The sequence below is a fragment of the Notothenia rossii genome, assembly GCF_949606895.1.
Source record: "Notothenia rossii genome assembly, chromosome: 11".
Taxonomy (NCBI): Eukaryota; Metazoa; Chordata; class Actinopteri; order Perciformes; family Nototheniidae; genus Notothenia; species Notothenia rossii.
The window spans coordinates 47,600,832-47,616,818 of NC_136910.1; the positions used below are offsets into that span (position 1 = coordinate 47,600,832).

At 40.2% G+C, this 15,987-nt stretch overlaps 1 protein-coding gene across 1 annotated transcript in view; it reads right to left on the reverse strand.

Annotated features, from left to right (window-relative positions):
- Window positions 1–15,987, reverse strand: part of LOC307025463 (transmembrane protein 132D) — a 134,733-nt gene that overhangs the window by 85,299 nt on the left and 33,447 nt on the right. Inside the window, exon 3 of the mRNA XM_079660160.1 lies at window positions 3,620–4,550. Within this exon, the coding sequence (XP_079516286.1) occupies window positions 3,620–4,550 (931 nt within the window). The remainder of the gene's footprint in view (window positions 1–3,619; window positions 4,551–15,987) is intronic.

Sequence of the window (15,987 nt, forward strand, 5' to 3'; positions counted from 1 at the left end):
TGTCATATTGAAGGTTTCAGTGTTTTTGTTTCACAGCAACCTTCTTCTTTATTTCGGTCATCGGTCTCATCAGATAAAACCCTTATGGGACATTTGGAGGTTAACAGAAAGCTCTTTCTTTTATGCTACAACATTGAACATTAGTGCATAACATCTTTTTTATTAACTGAAATGAAAATAGTTGATTTACTGTTAAAAAACTATTTTATTCACCACCACTAGCCCTGCTCTGATCTGTCTAAAAAAGGACCGATTTGCATTCAAAGCACATGTTAGACTTCCGCTAAGGATTTAAAGACTGAAATATTAAACCGTGACCCAAATGATGGATGGGTAATCCAACGAAATCTAATGTTAGTGTGCATGTAAGCCTGCTGATTGTATATGGTGCGCTCAAACAGACAAACTCAGCAGACTAATACGTTATCCTGGTTTTTAAATTGGGAAGTATATTAGCCCTTGGAGATACTGTATACTTTACATAATCAGTTTGACATTGGCAAAAAGAAATAAAAGGAAGTCTCACTTTATATTTTGCTGATAGTATTGAATAAAGTGTATAAAGAGCTTGACAAATTCAAGGTGTTTTATGCTTGTAAATGCACCTAATCCTATCTCAATTAATGAATGAAGAGGATTTTACACCTCATTATTTCCCCAAAGTCCAAAAGAGTTTTGCAATCCTATCAAAACAATGCTGAAAATAATGAAACATTTTCAATTGAGAGGAAAGAAAGTTACATGTGAAGCCTTGGAAAACAGGAGGGCATCCCCCTCCTCTTTTCCAAGGCTTAACATGTGGACGATAATGTAAAGACGAGAGAAGCTCTAGAGAACATAAATCGTTAAAGATGCCTTAACCACTGGGAGAATCTCACCAGGGTTACTTTTAAAGTAAAACGTCCATACCCACGCCGTTAAACAAACACTGACAGACAGTATACCAGCACACGCAGCGTTCAACACATCAAGTGAAAGGATCCACAGCCCCCACCTTCTGTAATCACAGTTTGTATGCACACCATCATCATGGGAATTATAAAGACCTGAAAGTAAAGTTTTTCTATTATCAGGGAATCTAACAACTGAGATGAAAAGACATTCATCCACAGGTCTAACCTTGCAACATAAAAGCAAGGCACAACAAAACTGATGCAAGAACAGCAATCAGCGTCCGTTCGTTCAGTTACAGACTTTGCTAAGCTAGCAATCAAGTGGTGTAAAGTAGCCTGTGATTTTCACACTTTGAAGTCTAATCTTTTGGTCACTAATGAGGTATTTCGGTTGAATTTAAAGTCTGCGCTATCCCAACGGAAAAACATAAAAAATATGAACTTCTAAACGATCAGGGTGCTGGTGCAAAAAAGGCCCTCTAAGAAGAAATACCGCCTGCCTGTAAAGTTCCCATATCCACACATGCTGACAAATGTGATAAACACACACTGGGAGTGCTAATACTTCATGGGAGTTCATCATCGCTGGAGTGAGACGAAAAGCAATGAGGCTTTTTGGCAGATTTCCTGCTCACCCGGGGTTGACAAATTGCCAGGGCTCTCTGTCACAGCTCCACTTTGAGGCTGCTAACTGTTTCATCTGCCATGAGTTAGATCTCAGGCATAAAAGTAGGCCGTTGAATGCATATTCTGCACACCTTCATTTGCATCACACAACACGGAGCAATTACAGTCACTTGAATGGTAATTTGTAGGAGACAAAGCTCAATGAATCAATAACTACTTTTGATGCTGATGTGTGGAATCACCTCAGATACAAATTTGACTCAGACAAGCAATTTTGAAGGTGAGTAACGAAAACAATCATCCTGAATAGCACAAGGGTGTAATTAAGGTGTTATCCAGTCAAAAGAATCCCCTGCCGATGCTGTTTGGAAGGTGTTAGCCGCTATAATCTTTCTCTCCAAAATGACTTGTAAGGTCACAATCAACACAAACAAACACTTGAAACGCTTATTCCATAGCAATTAAAGAAAACAACATTTAATCTGTAGACGCTACTAACAACTTTCTAAAGAGAAGCCTATTAGCTACATGTGTTTATTAAAAGTTTTTTTCAGATAATGTTATGAGTAAGCAAGATAAATAATACAAGATCACATTCTGTAAACATTAACTCCTAATTGTAAGCATAAAAATATACCATAAATTAACTATTTTTAAACTTTGCTCTCAGTTTTATGCTTTTTTATTAACTTTAACATTACTGCAATTGCTCGTGCTTTGAATGTCCAGAATACTTTGAAATGAGCACCAATTATTTGTCATTGAAATAATGTTGTTTCACAAAAGAAAATATGTCTGCCATCTCAAATTAGCATTTACTTGGCATTGGCAAAGGCAAAGCAGGAAAAGGATTTGAGAGTGTTGTCTGGCTTTGTTTCCCTACACATTAAAGCCAGGTAATTGATTAAATGACAGCTATCTTGGTTGGTCTCATTAATATTTCTTTCATTTGTCAAATTTAGATTTAGATTTAGAGTAGAAGAATGACCCAGATAAAAATGCTTGTTGACGTAACTAATGCTGGCCAGTTGACTAGCGGTGTCATGGCAACATTGTGAACTGGATTCTGGTGTGGCAAATCAAAAGCTTATCATGTGCACATTTTTCTAATCTCAAATGCCAGAGATTAATCCCCGGTTTTGCCAACGGCAGATTATTTTTGATTTAACAAGCTGTTATAAGTAATTTCTCCCAGCCACCACAGTAAATACATAATGGGACTACAACTGTGTTGCCTACAAACTGTGAAATGTATTTCACAAACCTAGAGGCTGTAGATTAGTTATACCCTGTATGACTCATTTTAATTTATGACAGACAATGACTAAGAATATCCTTCTATTTATTGTAATGCCTCATCATTTCTAAAAACACAAGTGACATGTATAATGTAAATATTGTCTTGCATTTTCAGATATATGGCTGTAGTGATATCCATCCCTGCCTCCAAAGGTCTACCGATGCTTTCTTTTTTAACTCCTTGACGCCTGATGGTGGCTGTTTAAATGAGTTTGGATAATATTATTAGCAGAGGTGGCAAAAGTACACACGTCCTTAACTTAATTAGAAGTACAGATACTCATGTTTAATAATACTCTGGTAAAAGTAGAAGTACTGACTAAACTTCTATACTCAGGTATAAGTAAAGAAGCATGGGCTTCGAAATGTACTCAAGTAAAAACTACCCATAACTACCAACTTTTTTAAAGAGTAACTGACCTCCCTTTATATTAATAGAACAATAATCGAGCCGAGTTCTCATTGGGCCCTCTTCTTTAGAGAAGACCAGGAAATGATGGATAAAATCAATAGGCACGCAATGACTCTAAATAATAATGATCACGCCACCAAACACAGATTAAAACGAAAGTAACGAGCCTGTTTTTAAAAATGTAAGAAGTAAAAGTACAGGTATTTGTGTTAAAAATGTAAGAAGTAAAAGTAAAAAATCGTCAGAAAAATAAGTAGTGGAGTAAAGTACTGATACCAGAAAAATGTACTTAAGTGCAGTAACGAAGTATTTGTACTCTACTACTTCCCACCTCTGATTAGTAGAGCGGCACATTGAACAGTGTTCTCTAAGGAGGAGGTTGACTCACCTGAGGGTGAATATTGGCACTAAGGACAGTGTAGACAGAGCCAGAAAAGTAGAGACTGTTTCTCGTTGCCGGATGGGTTTGGAGGGCGACATCACCACAAAGTTATTGTCCAGCTTCAGCTCGGACAGCGGCTGAAACAGCCTGACGCTGCCGATGCGCTGCATGGGGGTGTGCCCTGCGTAATAGCCCATCGGCCTCTGCTGGTCTGGGCGCACAGAGCTGCCCTTCCTTGAATCCTCCAAGTTGCAGTCTCCGCTGCCCGTGGTTTGAACCATGTAGTAGAGCTCCACAGGCGTTCCCTGGGCTTGCTCCGAGACCCTCTGCCTGCCCGGTCTCACTGTGGGCAGGCTGAACCAGCTGGCGAGGGGCTCGAGCTCGGCCACGCATATCCCCAGCTCACCTTTTAGCCTGCATGTCCCGCGCACCTCTTGAGTCTCGTGGAAGGCGAACATCCTGACGCAGGGCAGCTTGTGGATGGCGCTGTAATCATCCCAGTCCCTCCCCGCGATGTAGAACAACACTTGGACCTTTGGCCAACTGGGGTGAATCCTGTCGCTGATGATATAGGTGTGGACCTTCCAGTTGAATGTGAAGAGAGGCGGCGATGATGATGATGCTGATGTTGGTGCTGATGATGTATCGAAGGTTGGGGGGTTGAAGGGCCCTGGCAGCGTCTGCAGCAGATCCAGAGGGACCGGCTGCTGGACAGACAGCGGCCCGTAGCTAGCGTTGACAAACGGCATCTGCCGGGCCTGGTGGATGAAGAAAGACTCGGTGCGAGCCTGCAGGCTGGAGTTCCTCATTAAGTCCTGGTTGGCCTCCTGTAGGAAGAACGCCGACTCCGCGTTGAAGATCTGGTAGTTGACAGGCAGATAGATTGGCGTGGGGCCGTACCTCTGAAGACCCTCCAGGATCACCTTGCTATCCACCACTGAAACAAAGAGAGGAGAAGGAAATGTTATCTCACCGCTAACCTTAGTTGCAACAACTGAGGTAAAAGCATCTGGAGTAATCCATTTCTGGTCATGCTTCACGGTACTTATTGTTGAAGATGCTTTGTCTAAACCCTATCAGCAAAACCTGAGCCAGGTGTGAAATCAAAGAGCAGAATGAGCAAAATTGGAGAAAATAATTCAGGAGCTGGATGGCAGCATTTCACATTTAAAAAAAGATTTGCATGCATTGCCTGAAGCAATCATATCTACAGTCGGTTCTAGCGGTGAATGTTAAATGGTTTGTTGGAGGCATTCCGAATGCTATCACCTTCATGAGCCGCTGCTCTTATTTCAAATAATTTGTTTGAACACTTGCGTCTTTCTGAGTCTCTTGCTCATCAGTGTTGCCCACGTTCCCTCCAACTCTCAAACCTTTTCATTGTGACAATCTGTTTATCTCTTCATTAATTTCTCTGTCCTTGCATTTGCTTTCCTCTTTTGACTTGATCTCCTTTTTCCTTCATGAATCCCTTCCTCTGCTTTTCCAATCTCCTCTTATTAGGGATGCAAAATCTGACTGTCTCGGTCCTCATACCTTTGTCCATTGGCCGACACCAAGTACTGATATAAATGTTAATTTAATAAGCTTTATGCCTTACTGTGAGAAAGTGACTGGCATCTTGACTTAAACATTGATTTCCTAACTAAATGCAACAAACTAATAAACAGATACAAATGTACTGAATTATGTATATATCGTGCACCAGCAAATTGGTTAACAAAATCTATAAAATAAACAAGAACTACATTCAAGTTCAAACTTTTTACAATGTTCCTTAAAGGTGGGGTATGTAATTTTGGAGAAACCAGCTCGAGTGCACTAGAATTTGAAAATACTTCCACTTCCTTACAGAGCCCCTCCTCCAACACACACGAACGCGCACATGACCAATGAGGGCACGAGATAAGTTTGTGCACAGATGGAAGGCTGACAGGCAGGTAGGCCATCCAGTTATTTTAGCCGGGCCGGCTAAAATGATTGGTCGTGCTTTTTACAGTACTACGGCTTCTACAGATGACATTTTTTTGTGGATTTATTGTCAAAGCATTTCATATATTCATTGCTATCGGGATGTTAAGAGCATTCCATGGAATACAACAAAAAGTGTATCTGAAATAAATTACACACCCCACCTTTAATTGCTTGGCAACAATGAAAATAGGATCTGCTAATAACTCATTATTAAATACTGAACATCTTGCATAACACTTTTTCACATCTTTAAAATAAATCAAAGTTAACACAAGTCTCATAGAAAGACCAAGAACTCTATTGGATTAACTGTTTCAAACAAATGGAACACATATATTCATAGCTGACAGCAATTACTAACTTGATTATATAAGTGTTATGCACCTTTTGTAATAATACTTTTTTCACATAACACTGCAATCAGCAATCAGTCTGTATTCGTCTATAAAATAAGTCACCTCTGAGTATTTCTGGGTTAGGGTGAACTTCTTTAGTGTTTCTCTTGTGAAGAAAGAATGCAGTACAAAAGCTGTAACGTAATGACTGTCTGAATGTTTCTAGTCCAAGTGCTTACTTTGTTCATGGGCACGGAAAGAACTGCACACGAGCATAAAAGGAACTAAGTCAACTATTTTTTGTATTTCCAAAAGGGAATTCAATAAGAGTTGAAAGGTGAAGGATCTGTGTGTGGTTTTTAGTCTCTTGTCAAATAATTGGTTTATGCTATGGTATGCCTGCTTGCCTTCTTTTGCAATTTCACTGCTGCAAAAACAGAATTCTATTGAGTTAGCTGTGGGCTATCATTCAAACCCAGTTATTTTAGCCCTTTTTTTACATTTAAGGGAGATAGGCACCATCAAAAGTATGCCAAATTAGCTATTGGCAGTTCTTATTTGAAATGTATGCATAGATTTACAGACAGCTATCACTGGATACAAAAATAAAATAAATTCTATTTATATTATTAAGAGTTTGGAGTAGGATTATTTTATGTATAATGTGCCCATAAAGCTCAAAGGTCTTTAAAGTACTTACATTTCCTCCATTAGCTGTGTGCCAATTCTACTGCTAACCATGGATCCAAACTACAATTAATAACTTCCTGTATCCTCGCACATGATCTATACCTTATGTCTCTGCCTTCTCGCATCCCCTCCAGCTCCAAAGCCCCCCATAGGGAGACATGCCTCATGGCTTTAAATGGTATCTAAAAATGTATCTGTTTGGTATTGGTAGAAGAACTCCAGTATGTGTTAGTGATGCCCAACATTTGTTGTATAGAGCTTACTTTGTTGCGGGTTTTGTTTACTGCCTCAGCTCACTCATGCCCATCCAACCCCACCTAATGTGGCTCTAAAACCTTCGTCAATCCCTCCTTCCCTTCTTCCAGCAAATCCTCCCCACCCCCTGTTTTTCCCCGCCATCGAGCTCCAGATAGTGGGACTGATAGAGTAGCCCATGAGAGCCCATCGATTTTCTGTCCCGTCGTCTCTGCGCTATTGGAGACGGTGTGGCAGTGAATTGTGACGATCCGTGGCAGCCGAGCAACGACCGGCATCAGGCACAGAGGCAGCATCTCTGCAATGTCATCATTTAATCTGAAGTTGGCTTTTAAGAGAACATGAACATATTGAAAGCTTGAAACACTGATGAAAATGACCTCATATCTATCTAATAATCAATGGCTCTTATATGTAGAGAGTCATGAAAAGGGATGTCATGTTGCCCTGCTCCAGGCTATTTACAGAATTAGTGGAGACAATAGAGAGCACATGCTGCTAAAATGCTGTTGTTATTATCTTCCTCTTATTTGTATTAGCATATGCCAATGTGACCCAGCCTAATGAATCGCACTGAGAATATACAATCCCTTTTCATCGTTCACAACTTTCATGTCTGGAAAGCTGTATTTTGGTATATCACACAGGTCAGGATGTGGAAGGAAACTTCAATGGCAGGAGTAAAAAACAATATCAAAGCATCCTTTTTTTATAAGTCCATAATTCCAAAATAAACACAAACAGTTTCCCAGAGGAGTCTTCCGCAGCTCTGAAAGTAATGTCGGCTGCAGCCACAAAGCCGAACCAGTCACAGACCTCTATTCACTATAATAATATGCATTCAAAGTAAAAGCGTCTCACACTGATATGGAAGACACATATATGAAAATAATAAGAATGAATCACAAATAGAAATTGCACTATAACATTTTTTTTTTTGTTTGTATTACTGACAAACACTTAATTCAAACTCCTCGGACTCCAGAGTTAAACATTATCAAACTGCATCCCTGATGTGAGGAAGATATAAAAGATATGAAGACATCCTGAGGTAGTTCACATTAGTGTCTGCTGGTAGCTAGTTTTGACTGAGAGATTTATGTTTACCCTTTAAAATGACAAAATACAGCAATGTCAAATAGGAGCAACTGGATGATGCTTAAAGCACAGTGAGCGGATTCTCCTTTCCCACTTTTACTCTGGGCGATGTGACACACTGTCCTACTTCCCACTTACTATGACAGAGATGGGACTAAACACCTCATTACACTCGGAAAAATGTTGTAATCTGTAACTTCAGATTTGGAATATGTCCCTTTCCATGACACCAATAGCACGACGTGAAAAGAGAGGCAAAGCCGGTGTGATTTGCAGCCCAGAGTTACCCTTGGATTTCGTGTCGGCAGCCACTGTGCTTGTAAATCATGTCTGGAGGACTGGTTCTGCAAATGAAAAAAGGGATGATTTGTGCTGATAACTTAACCCCTGCGGTAAATCCTGGTTGTAAACTCTCATGCAGGATTTCTTGGGCACTGCCAGCCCCTCATGAGCCCGAGGATTCGGATCACATCACACGGCTGAACTGAACTGGCCTCATCATTAGACAGATGTTACATTCAGGATCTTGATGTTATATTCATGTGGTGTGAGCCAGAGGGGGGCACACAGGAGCATGGGACTCCAAATTAAAACGCATTTAAAGTATTTTCCATAGGATAGCCACAACATGCGGCAAATCAACTTTTAAAATAAAATCTCAAAATAGAATTAAAGCTCTCATGTTCCCGAGACAGCCATGTGTGGCTTTGAGTTAAACCGTTTCTTATCATCACCTGTTCTCATCCCTGGCAACCTGAGTAGAACTTAAACCCACGAAATATATAATCCCTTCATCTTGCCTCCCCTCCTCCTCATCCTATCTTTATCCTCCACCATGTGTGAATATTGCAAACCAGTCCCTGATCAAACATATTAAGTTGGCCTGGCTTCAATATTACATTAATCAAACATATTTCCTGATATGGAATCTATAGGGGATGTTAAGTGTTGGGATGATGGAGGTAAGTGGTGGGAGGACAAAATGGAGATGGAGCTGGGAAGTGGGAGGAGGTGGCGATGGTGGATTGTCTTCTTGTAAGTGCTCAGAGAAAGTCAAAAGACTACAGCACATTACATGCTTCCTTCACTGTACGGGTTTCAAATTAGACTTGTTTTTCTTGTAGAGCATTCACCAACACGGCAGAACATTGCTCCCGCCAGCTTTAGAAACACCTGTACAAGAGTTCACTGCTTTCAGACCCGCTGATGCAACTCTTACCGTCTCATTTCGCACTGCAAGATGCAAAAAACAAAGAAACATGGCCAATGACGAGGCGTGCGTTTGAAATCTCATACAGTTTCTTTTTTCTGTCTTTTTTTTTACAGACCTTTTCTTTGAGCGATCAAAGGGAAGGTCTGCCAATGTTGTGCATGTTTCTTCTTGTGGCAAAATGCTAAAAATAAGACCAAAACCAGCAATTGAATAACCCTTTCTAAAAAGCAAAGCTAATTTAGCTTATAGCTTATTTCTCTGTGCCATAGAGCAAGTCACACAAATAGGGGACATTTTTCTTCCTTACTATTTACATTGGCACTGTTGTGTATTTATTTTTCAATCCCCGGCAATGCCTGATTTAGATTAATCCACATCTGAAATTAGTCCAACACAAATGGAATGTTATTTTGAATAGCATTTGCTTACATTTTATAGCAAACTCCCTCACCTTTTAGTCACTATGACCTCAAATGTTTCACCAATGAAAGCAGGCGAACGTCCTGTACTTTCACGGTAACCTTGGTATAAACCATGCGATGGGCAATAGGCCGGGAATTTAGCGGTTGCTTTCATTGAATTTGTTGAAAGCAACATGTCTTTAAATAAGCTGTTTTCGAGCTCAGGCTAAACAATTTTACACAATTAATTTTGTTGGCCTTGTGAAAAGTTATGCTTAAATGATGTTCTCAGTATCTCAGAAAAAGGAGTCTTTCCAAGCTTTCAAACAAAGGTCTTTTGTGAGACATCTTTTAAAAGCCTCTAGGTCGTACAACTAAAACGGATCATGGCAGCTTTTAATGAAAGAAATACAAAATCAGCCACTAGTCATTCAAAGACACACTCACCATAACATGCCATTGTCATGCTGTTTGGTGCTGTTTCTAGTCCGTGACAGAGCTTTTGACTTCTCTTATTATGTTTTTTAAGGGGTGCACATCTTGTGTTGCGTCTTCTAATATTGACATTTGATAAATCTTTGGGAAATCCACATTTTCCACAGGTCCACCAGGTAAAACATTAAGACGTGATCTTTAAGTGGCCTTTTCTTTTGTCAAGCACTCACTCTTTGTGGGAGTTTGCTCTGTAGAGTGGCTGCTTCGGGGACCCTGAAGTCACCATCAGTGGACCTGCTGTCGTTCAGTATGAGAGGTAACTTTTTTACAGAACAATGGAATGAAAGGGTATTCTGAGCTTTTGGAGGGCTGGATATAAATGTCAGGTACTGCTCAAATGGAGAAAAAATGCCATTGGCAAAGTCACAAGTTTAAAACCTTATCAGAGACGGTTATTGATTAAATCTTTAACAAAGGGTAGAGGAGTCTGTGTCCAAAGCTCTGAGCAGCAAGACACTAAGCTAAGCTATTAAAAAAGCTATTTTAATTGCTTCCTTGACTAAGGATTAAGAAATGTAATCAAGCACTAAAGAGCCATAATACTCACTCAAAAGCCAGAAAAATTGCAATTTATTTGGATCTTTTGTGTATAAAACAAATACCTTATTAGTAAAAACCAATAAGAAGAATGGCAAATATGCAAATGCATTTATCCTTTATCCTCATCCGTTTACCATCTCAAAAGCACACTTCTGGCCCCCTTAAATTTAACGCGGGATACTAAACCGTCGTCAGTGTCTGGCAATATAATCCCCTGGTTAGTGAAATGTCCTGGGTGATAGCTCAACACAAACAAAACACACAGCAACACTAATCCTCCTAAGTGCCCATCACATGCACCCTGACACTGCAGGAGATCCGGGGCCGAGCCGAGAGCCCACTCCAAGCTGGAGGTTAATCGGATCACATAAAAGCAAAGCACACCTCATCTTTCATCACTAGGGAAAACATTTATGCAGCAATCGATAGGTGGAATCATATTTTCCCCTTTCAGAGAAATGAGGGGAAATGAAGTATTGTGACCCAACTAAGATGGATGGGGCAGGGCTTCATATCTTAAAGCACATCAGCAATAAGCCTCGTGTTTCTTCAGAACTTGAGTTGTTTTCATCTTTGACAAATCTTATAGGTTTGTTGCTTCCCAAATGGCCTTTGGGGCATTTCTGTTGATGAATGGCCAAGAGACAGAACACCAGTAATTTACGGCTTTCCAGAGATCTTTTTCTCTCCCAAGCACCTGCCTCTCATCTCACCTTCCGACACACACATTTAATCACATCAATACAAATATATTAGCTGGACTACATGCAGCATTCCTGTGGGACTATTTGTCAGCATCAGGGGGGGAGAAACCCATTCCTCATCTACACATAGGCAGCTATAATCTTGTAAATGAAGCCACTGGCAGCAGATGTACATTTGTGGCTTACTTATTCACTTGGATGTCAATAATAGATATTTTAACAGGTTCAGAACTGCCAAGACAAAAAAAAGAAAAACGATGGCTTTGTGATACATCCTTCTTTTTGCTCGTATATTTAGTCAACTGAACACTTGCTACCTTTGCTGTTCCTCAATAATTAATTAGGTAAAATAAATAAAGTACCCCGAAGAGAATTCAAACATTTAATTCAAACACAGTTCATTATTCTTTGATCATGTTATTCACCAATAATGGGTCTATAGTGGGTTACCATTGGGGTGTTTGTAAGTATTTTTGTCATGGAACCACATTTGTTATGCTTTCTTGTACGAATGTAAAATAAGAAAAGGCTACATTTATCATCGGGGACACAGCAAAAAGAAAAGAAAGTCTTCTTTATCTCTGCTGAAATGGAGGCGCAGAGAGTAATTACATATTACATGGTCCAAACAATGCTGCAAATGAGTTGTTTGCAAACTGTCATTTTCATGAAGAGCCAATGTGATGAACCACAAGCCACCTCAATTATATCCAAAAAGTTACGGCAGAATGACATTTAAAATCCATCCTCCGTCTCTGCTGGGTTGGAAATAATGTATTTGTGGAATCTTATAGAAACACAAATGGAAATGAACAGTATAACCCTCCCTGTTTGAGCATTAGTTATGTCTGGCTGGGGAAAACTTCCAGCCGCTTCCAAACATTTCCTTCTCTGCATAAAGAACATTTCCCCCCACTCATTCTGAGGCATCCCGTCTCCCTGGCGGGGTTACCGAGCAACAGCAATGAGCAGCGCTTCGCCAGTTGTGTAGAGAGCAAAAACAACCTCAAAGCTTTCTGCCTTGAAGACACATTTGGGACATGAATGCGCAGCCTTTTTATGACACTTCAATTCTGTCCATTGCCTGTGGGCCCTTTGTGGCGCGTTGTACAGTGACAGGAAGGGAGGAGGTGAATGGGGGGGGAAGTCACTAAGGATCCACTGGTTGTTTAGATGAGATGAAGGGGGCGAGAGGCGAGAGCTTTTGAAAGAACGGTTCCAAATGTGCTGAGCGGAGAAGGGTGGCAGTTTTCTACGACGGGACCCACAGGGGTAATCCAAGGCTTCAGCTTGAACATGTGGACTCTGCTGTTGTCATTTGAAACCACAGATTGCCTCTGCTCTGAGTTTATGAATGTGACCAGGTCCCCTCTTTCAATGAAGACCAGGCACTTTGAAAGGGAGTCGAATAAAAGCAGTGACAGTGACAGATGATGCAGCGTGTCGCGCAGAGGAAGGGAGATGCGCCGTCGTAAATATCAACGAGCTTCGGCACATGGTAATCATGTCCAAGTGAATCCATTTCAGGGATACTGTTATTATACACTGGGGATTTCTTTTGTGGGAATATATGCAATCGGATGCAGTTAAGTGGGTAAGAATAATGCAGAGAGTTGGCAAAGGGGAGAGGATGAGTAATGTTCTGGCATTTCCAGCAAGGTTACATTGTGAGGAAGTCAATGGGCCTTGGACATCAGGCACTGCAGCTGCTCCAGGAAGTCAAAAAATGCAAACGACAATATTAATTATGTTCAGAAAGGGGGCGGGCCAGGAATTCAGCGCAAAATAGATTTTGTTTGACTTGAAAGCGTTTTTTTTGTTACATTTAAATGACCATGAGTTTTTCTTTAGCTTTAGGTGATATGGTAGTATCTTTGAGAAATCAACCATAAGGCTTTACATAATGAGGAAAAACACCCAGGATATTGCGTGAAAGCAGATGTTTACCCATAATCCAGTGCAACTGACAGGTGTTTAATGTCCTTCTCTCCTGATAAGAAATCATTCTTAGCCAGGCATCTGAAAATCCAAAATGAATCAATCTCCATAATGGAGTACATAATTCATGATTTTATTGTAGATATTTATTTTTTTACAACCAATAACTGAAGATGTACTGCTCAAGCATTCAAACAAGGAAAATAAGAAGGTTAAAAAAAAGATTAAAGGTAAGCTGTGCCAGATCAATTTTCCTCACTGATCAAGATGCTATTTGCTTTTGAGCAATATGAGGAATAAACGGGCGGTCACGTGAGGAAAAAATATAATAGCAGGAACCTTTACGGCTGTCTCTTCGGAAAAGATACTGAGAGAACTACGTTTATTTATTCTAAAGATAAGGCACAACTGTTGAGGGATGACAGTCTGTAATTTCGTCTTCTTCTATGAAAGTGTTTTTATTTTTCTCATACTGATACCGCATAGAACGGACATAATAACAGGTTGCAGAAATTGTAAGTGGAAGGGTGTCGAGATAAGTCACTCCGTCTTCAGTTAGAGACATGCTTTCATCATTTTTGCTAGACGGGTTGAGAAGAATGCTAGATTATATAAAGAGGTAGAAAAAAATAAGTCTTCACATGGTATTATTGCAGAACATTGATGTAAAGGAAATTCATATTTCAAAATCGGAGTCATGGCAAAAGCAGTAATATTTTAGCGATGCGATCTGTGGATGGTGGTAATTGCACACACACTCAAGGATGTCTATCTGCTGTCGGGTGGAAAGGAGTAGGAGGGAGTTTCGGGTTATGCGCTGCAAAATAATGAGTGTTCTACGTGTGACAGTATGTGTGTCGAGGTGTCCATGGTCGGAGTCCCTTCAAATGATGAGACCATGTAACACATACATATTGGCTTCCAGTCTCCCACCGCATCAATTACAGAATGCTGATCCTTAGGTACAAAGCTCTCTACAATTTGGGCCCCCCCATCTCACCTACCTTCTCACCCCCTACCAGCCCCCAAGGTCCCTCAGATCCACCTCAGGCGGTCTCCTATCCATTCCCAAATCCAAACTCTGCAGCTTTTCTGTGGCAGCTCCCATTCCCTCCCCCAAGATCTCCGTGAGTCCAAGTCCCTCACACTCTTCCAGTCCTGCCTCAAAACTAATCTCTTCTCCTCTGTCCACCCATAAGCCACCCTCAGTACAAACCCTTGTACTGTAAAGCGTCTTTGAGTTCAAGAATAGCACTATATTAATATAGGTTATTATTATTATTATTATTAGACACACAGTGTCAAGAACAATCAAGGAGAAGGAGGATATTAATTATCTACACATGCTATACTGCAGATGTTGGAGTAATTGTCTTTGCATAAGGGCTAAACAAAGGGAAAGCAAGGTTATTTATACAGTATAGCTCATTACAACAAAGTAAGTGTTATAGAAAGTTATACGCATTAGGACACTAAAGCTTTAAGATTAGAAAAAACACAGAAAATGAAATGTAAAGACATTAATAAAAAAAAAAGCCAAGAGAGAACCAATTAATAGTTGTTTGATTTATAAAAGGGCAGTGGGAAACAGAAAATTAAAATAATGTGGTAAGTGGTTAGTATTTTTGTGTATCGTGGCCAACAAATTGTATTCTACAGACTTTAGAAAATATCTCTGTCTGGTGAAGATCCTGGCAAATAATCACAGCATGATTGGTTGAATATTTTTTTAATGAAACAGAGATTATGCAAAAATTAACAAATCCCAGTTGGATATTTTACCAAATTTCCATCCTCATTTTGTGTGAGTATGTGCCACAATGTGCGTTGTTGTGCTATGTTAGAGTTCTGCTTCTTTACTATGTAAACTCTAGACGACTCACCCGCGCTGCTGGCCAATGGAGACCAACGTTGCCACAAGGCGGCCATCTTGTCACAGGCAGCTCGCTCATTCATAACATTATGTCTATGGTTCACTATTGAAATAACCATAGCTTTCTCAATTTTCAACCAATTTTCAAACGGTTTGGTTTGTTATAAACATCAAATATGTAGTTATGATACTGCATACTTATAATTATATTAATGGATTATTTTTTTCAACATGTGACGTCTTGTTGTCTCCTGTATCGTAGCCATGCTAATAACGTTTATAATAAACCAAACCGTTTGTAAATCAGTCAAGATTTCAGCGAGTTAAGATTATTTTTGTGCAGATCCCTCACCTTACAACAGCTGTAGCATTAGTTGTTGACTGTGGCAAGATGGCCACCAGTGAGCTACGCTGGCGACTCCCCCTTGAGCCATCTAGCCTTTATATATATATCTATGGGTTCTAGCCGTTCTAGCTCCTGCGTGTTATCTGAAATCGCCAAACTAACTTTTCTTCTTCTTGTATTTTGTTCATTTTGTTGTGTTTTCTTCTTGTTCTTCATTTGTTGTTTAAGGGCGGCTGGCAAACAGCTTTCAGGCGCAATACCGCCCCCTGGATTATATATAGTATAATGGATATTGCCCTGAGTGACAGACTTTTTTCCCACTCGTAAAAAAAGGCGTACCGGATACCGTTACACCCCTACTGTAGGTACTGTATGTGTATCTGGGTGCAAGTTTCTGAGTGTGTGTAAGCGAGTGTGACTGCCTGAGCATGAACTCACTTAGATCTACTTAGAGACGAGTGGCATGTAGCCTCAGGCGAACTCCATCAATAGAAATTCAGATTTCTGAGCCA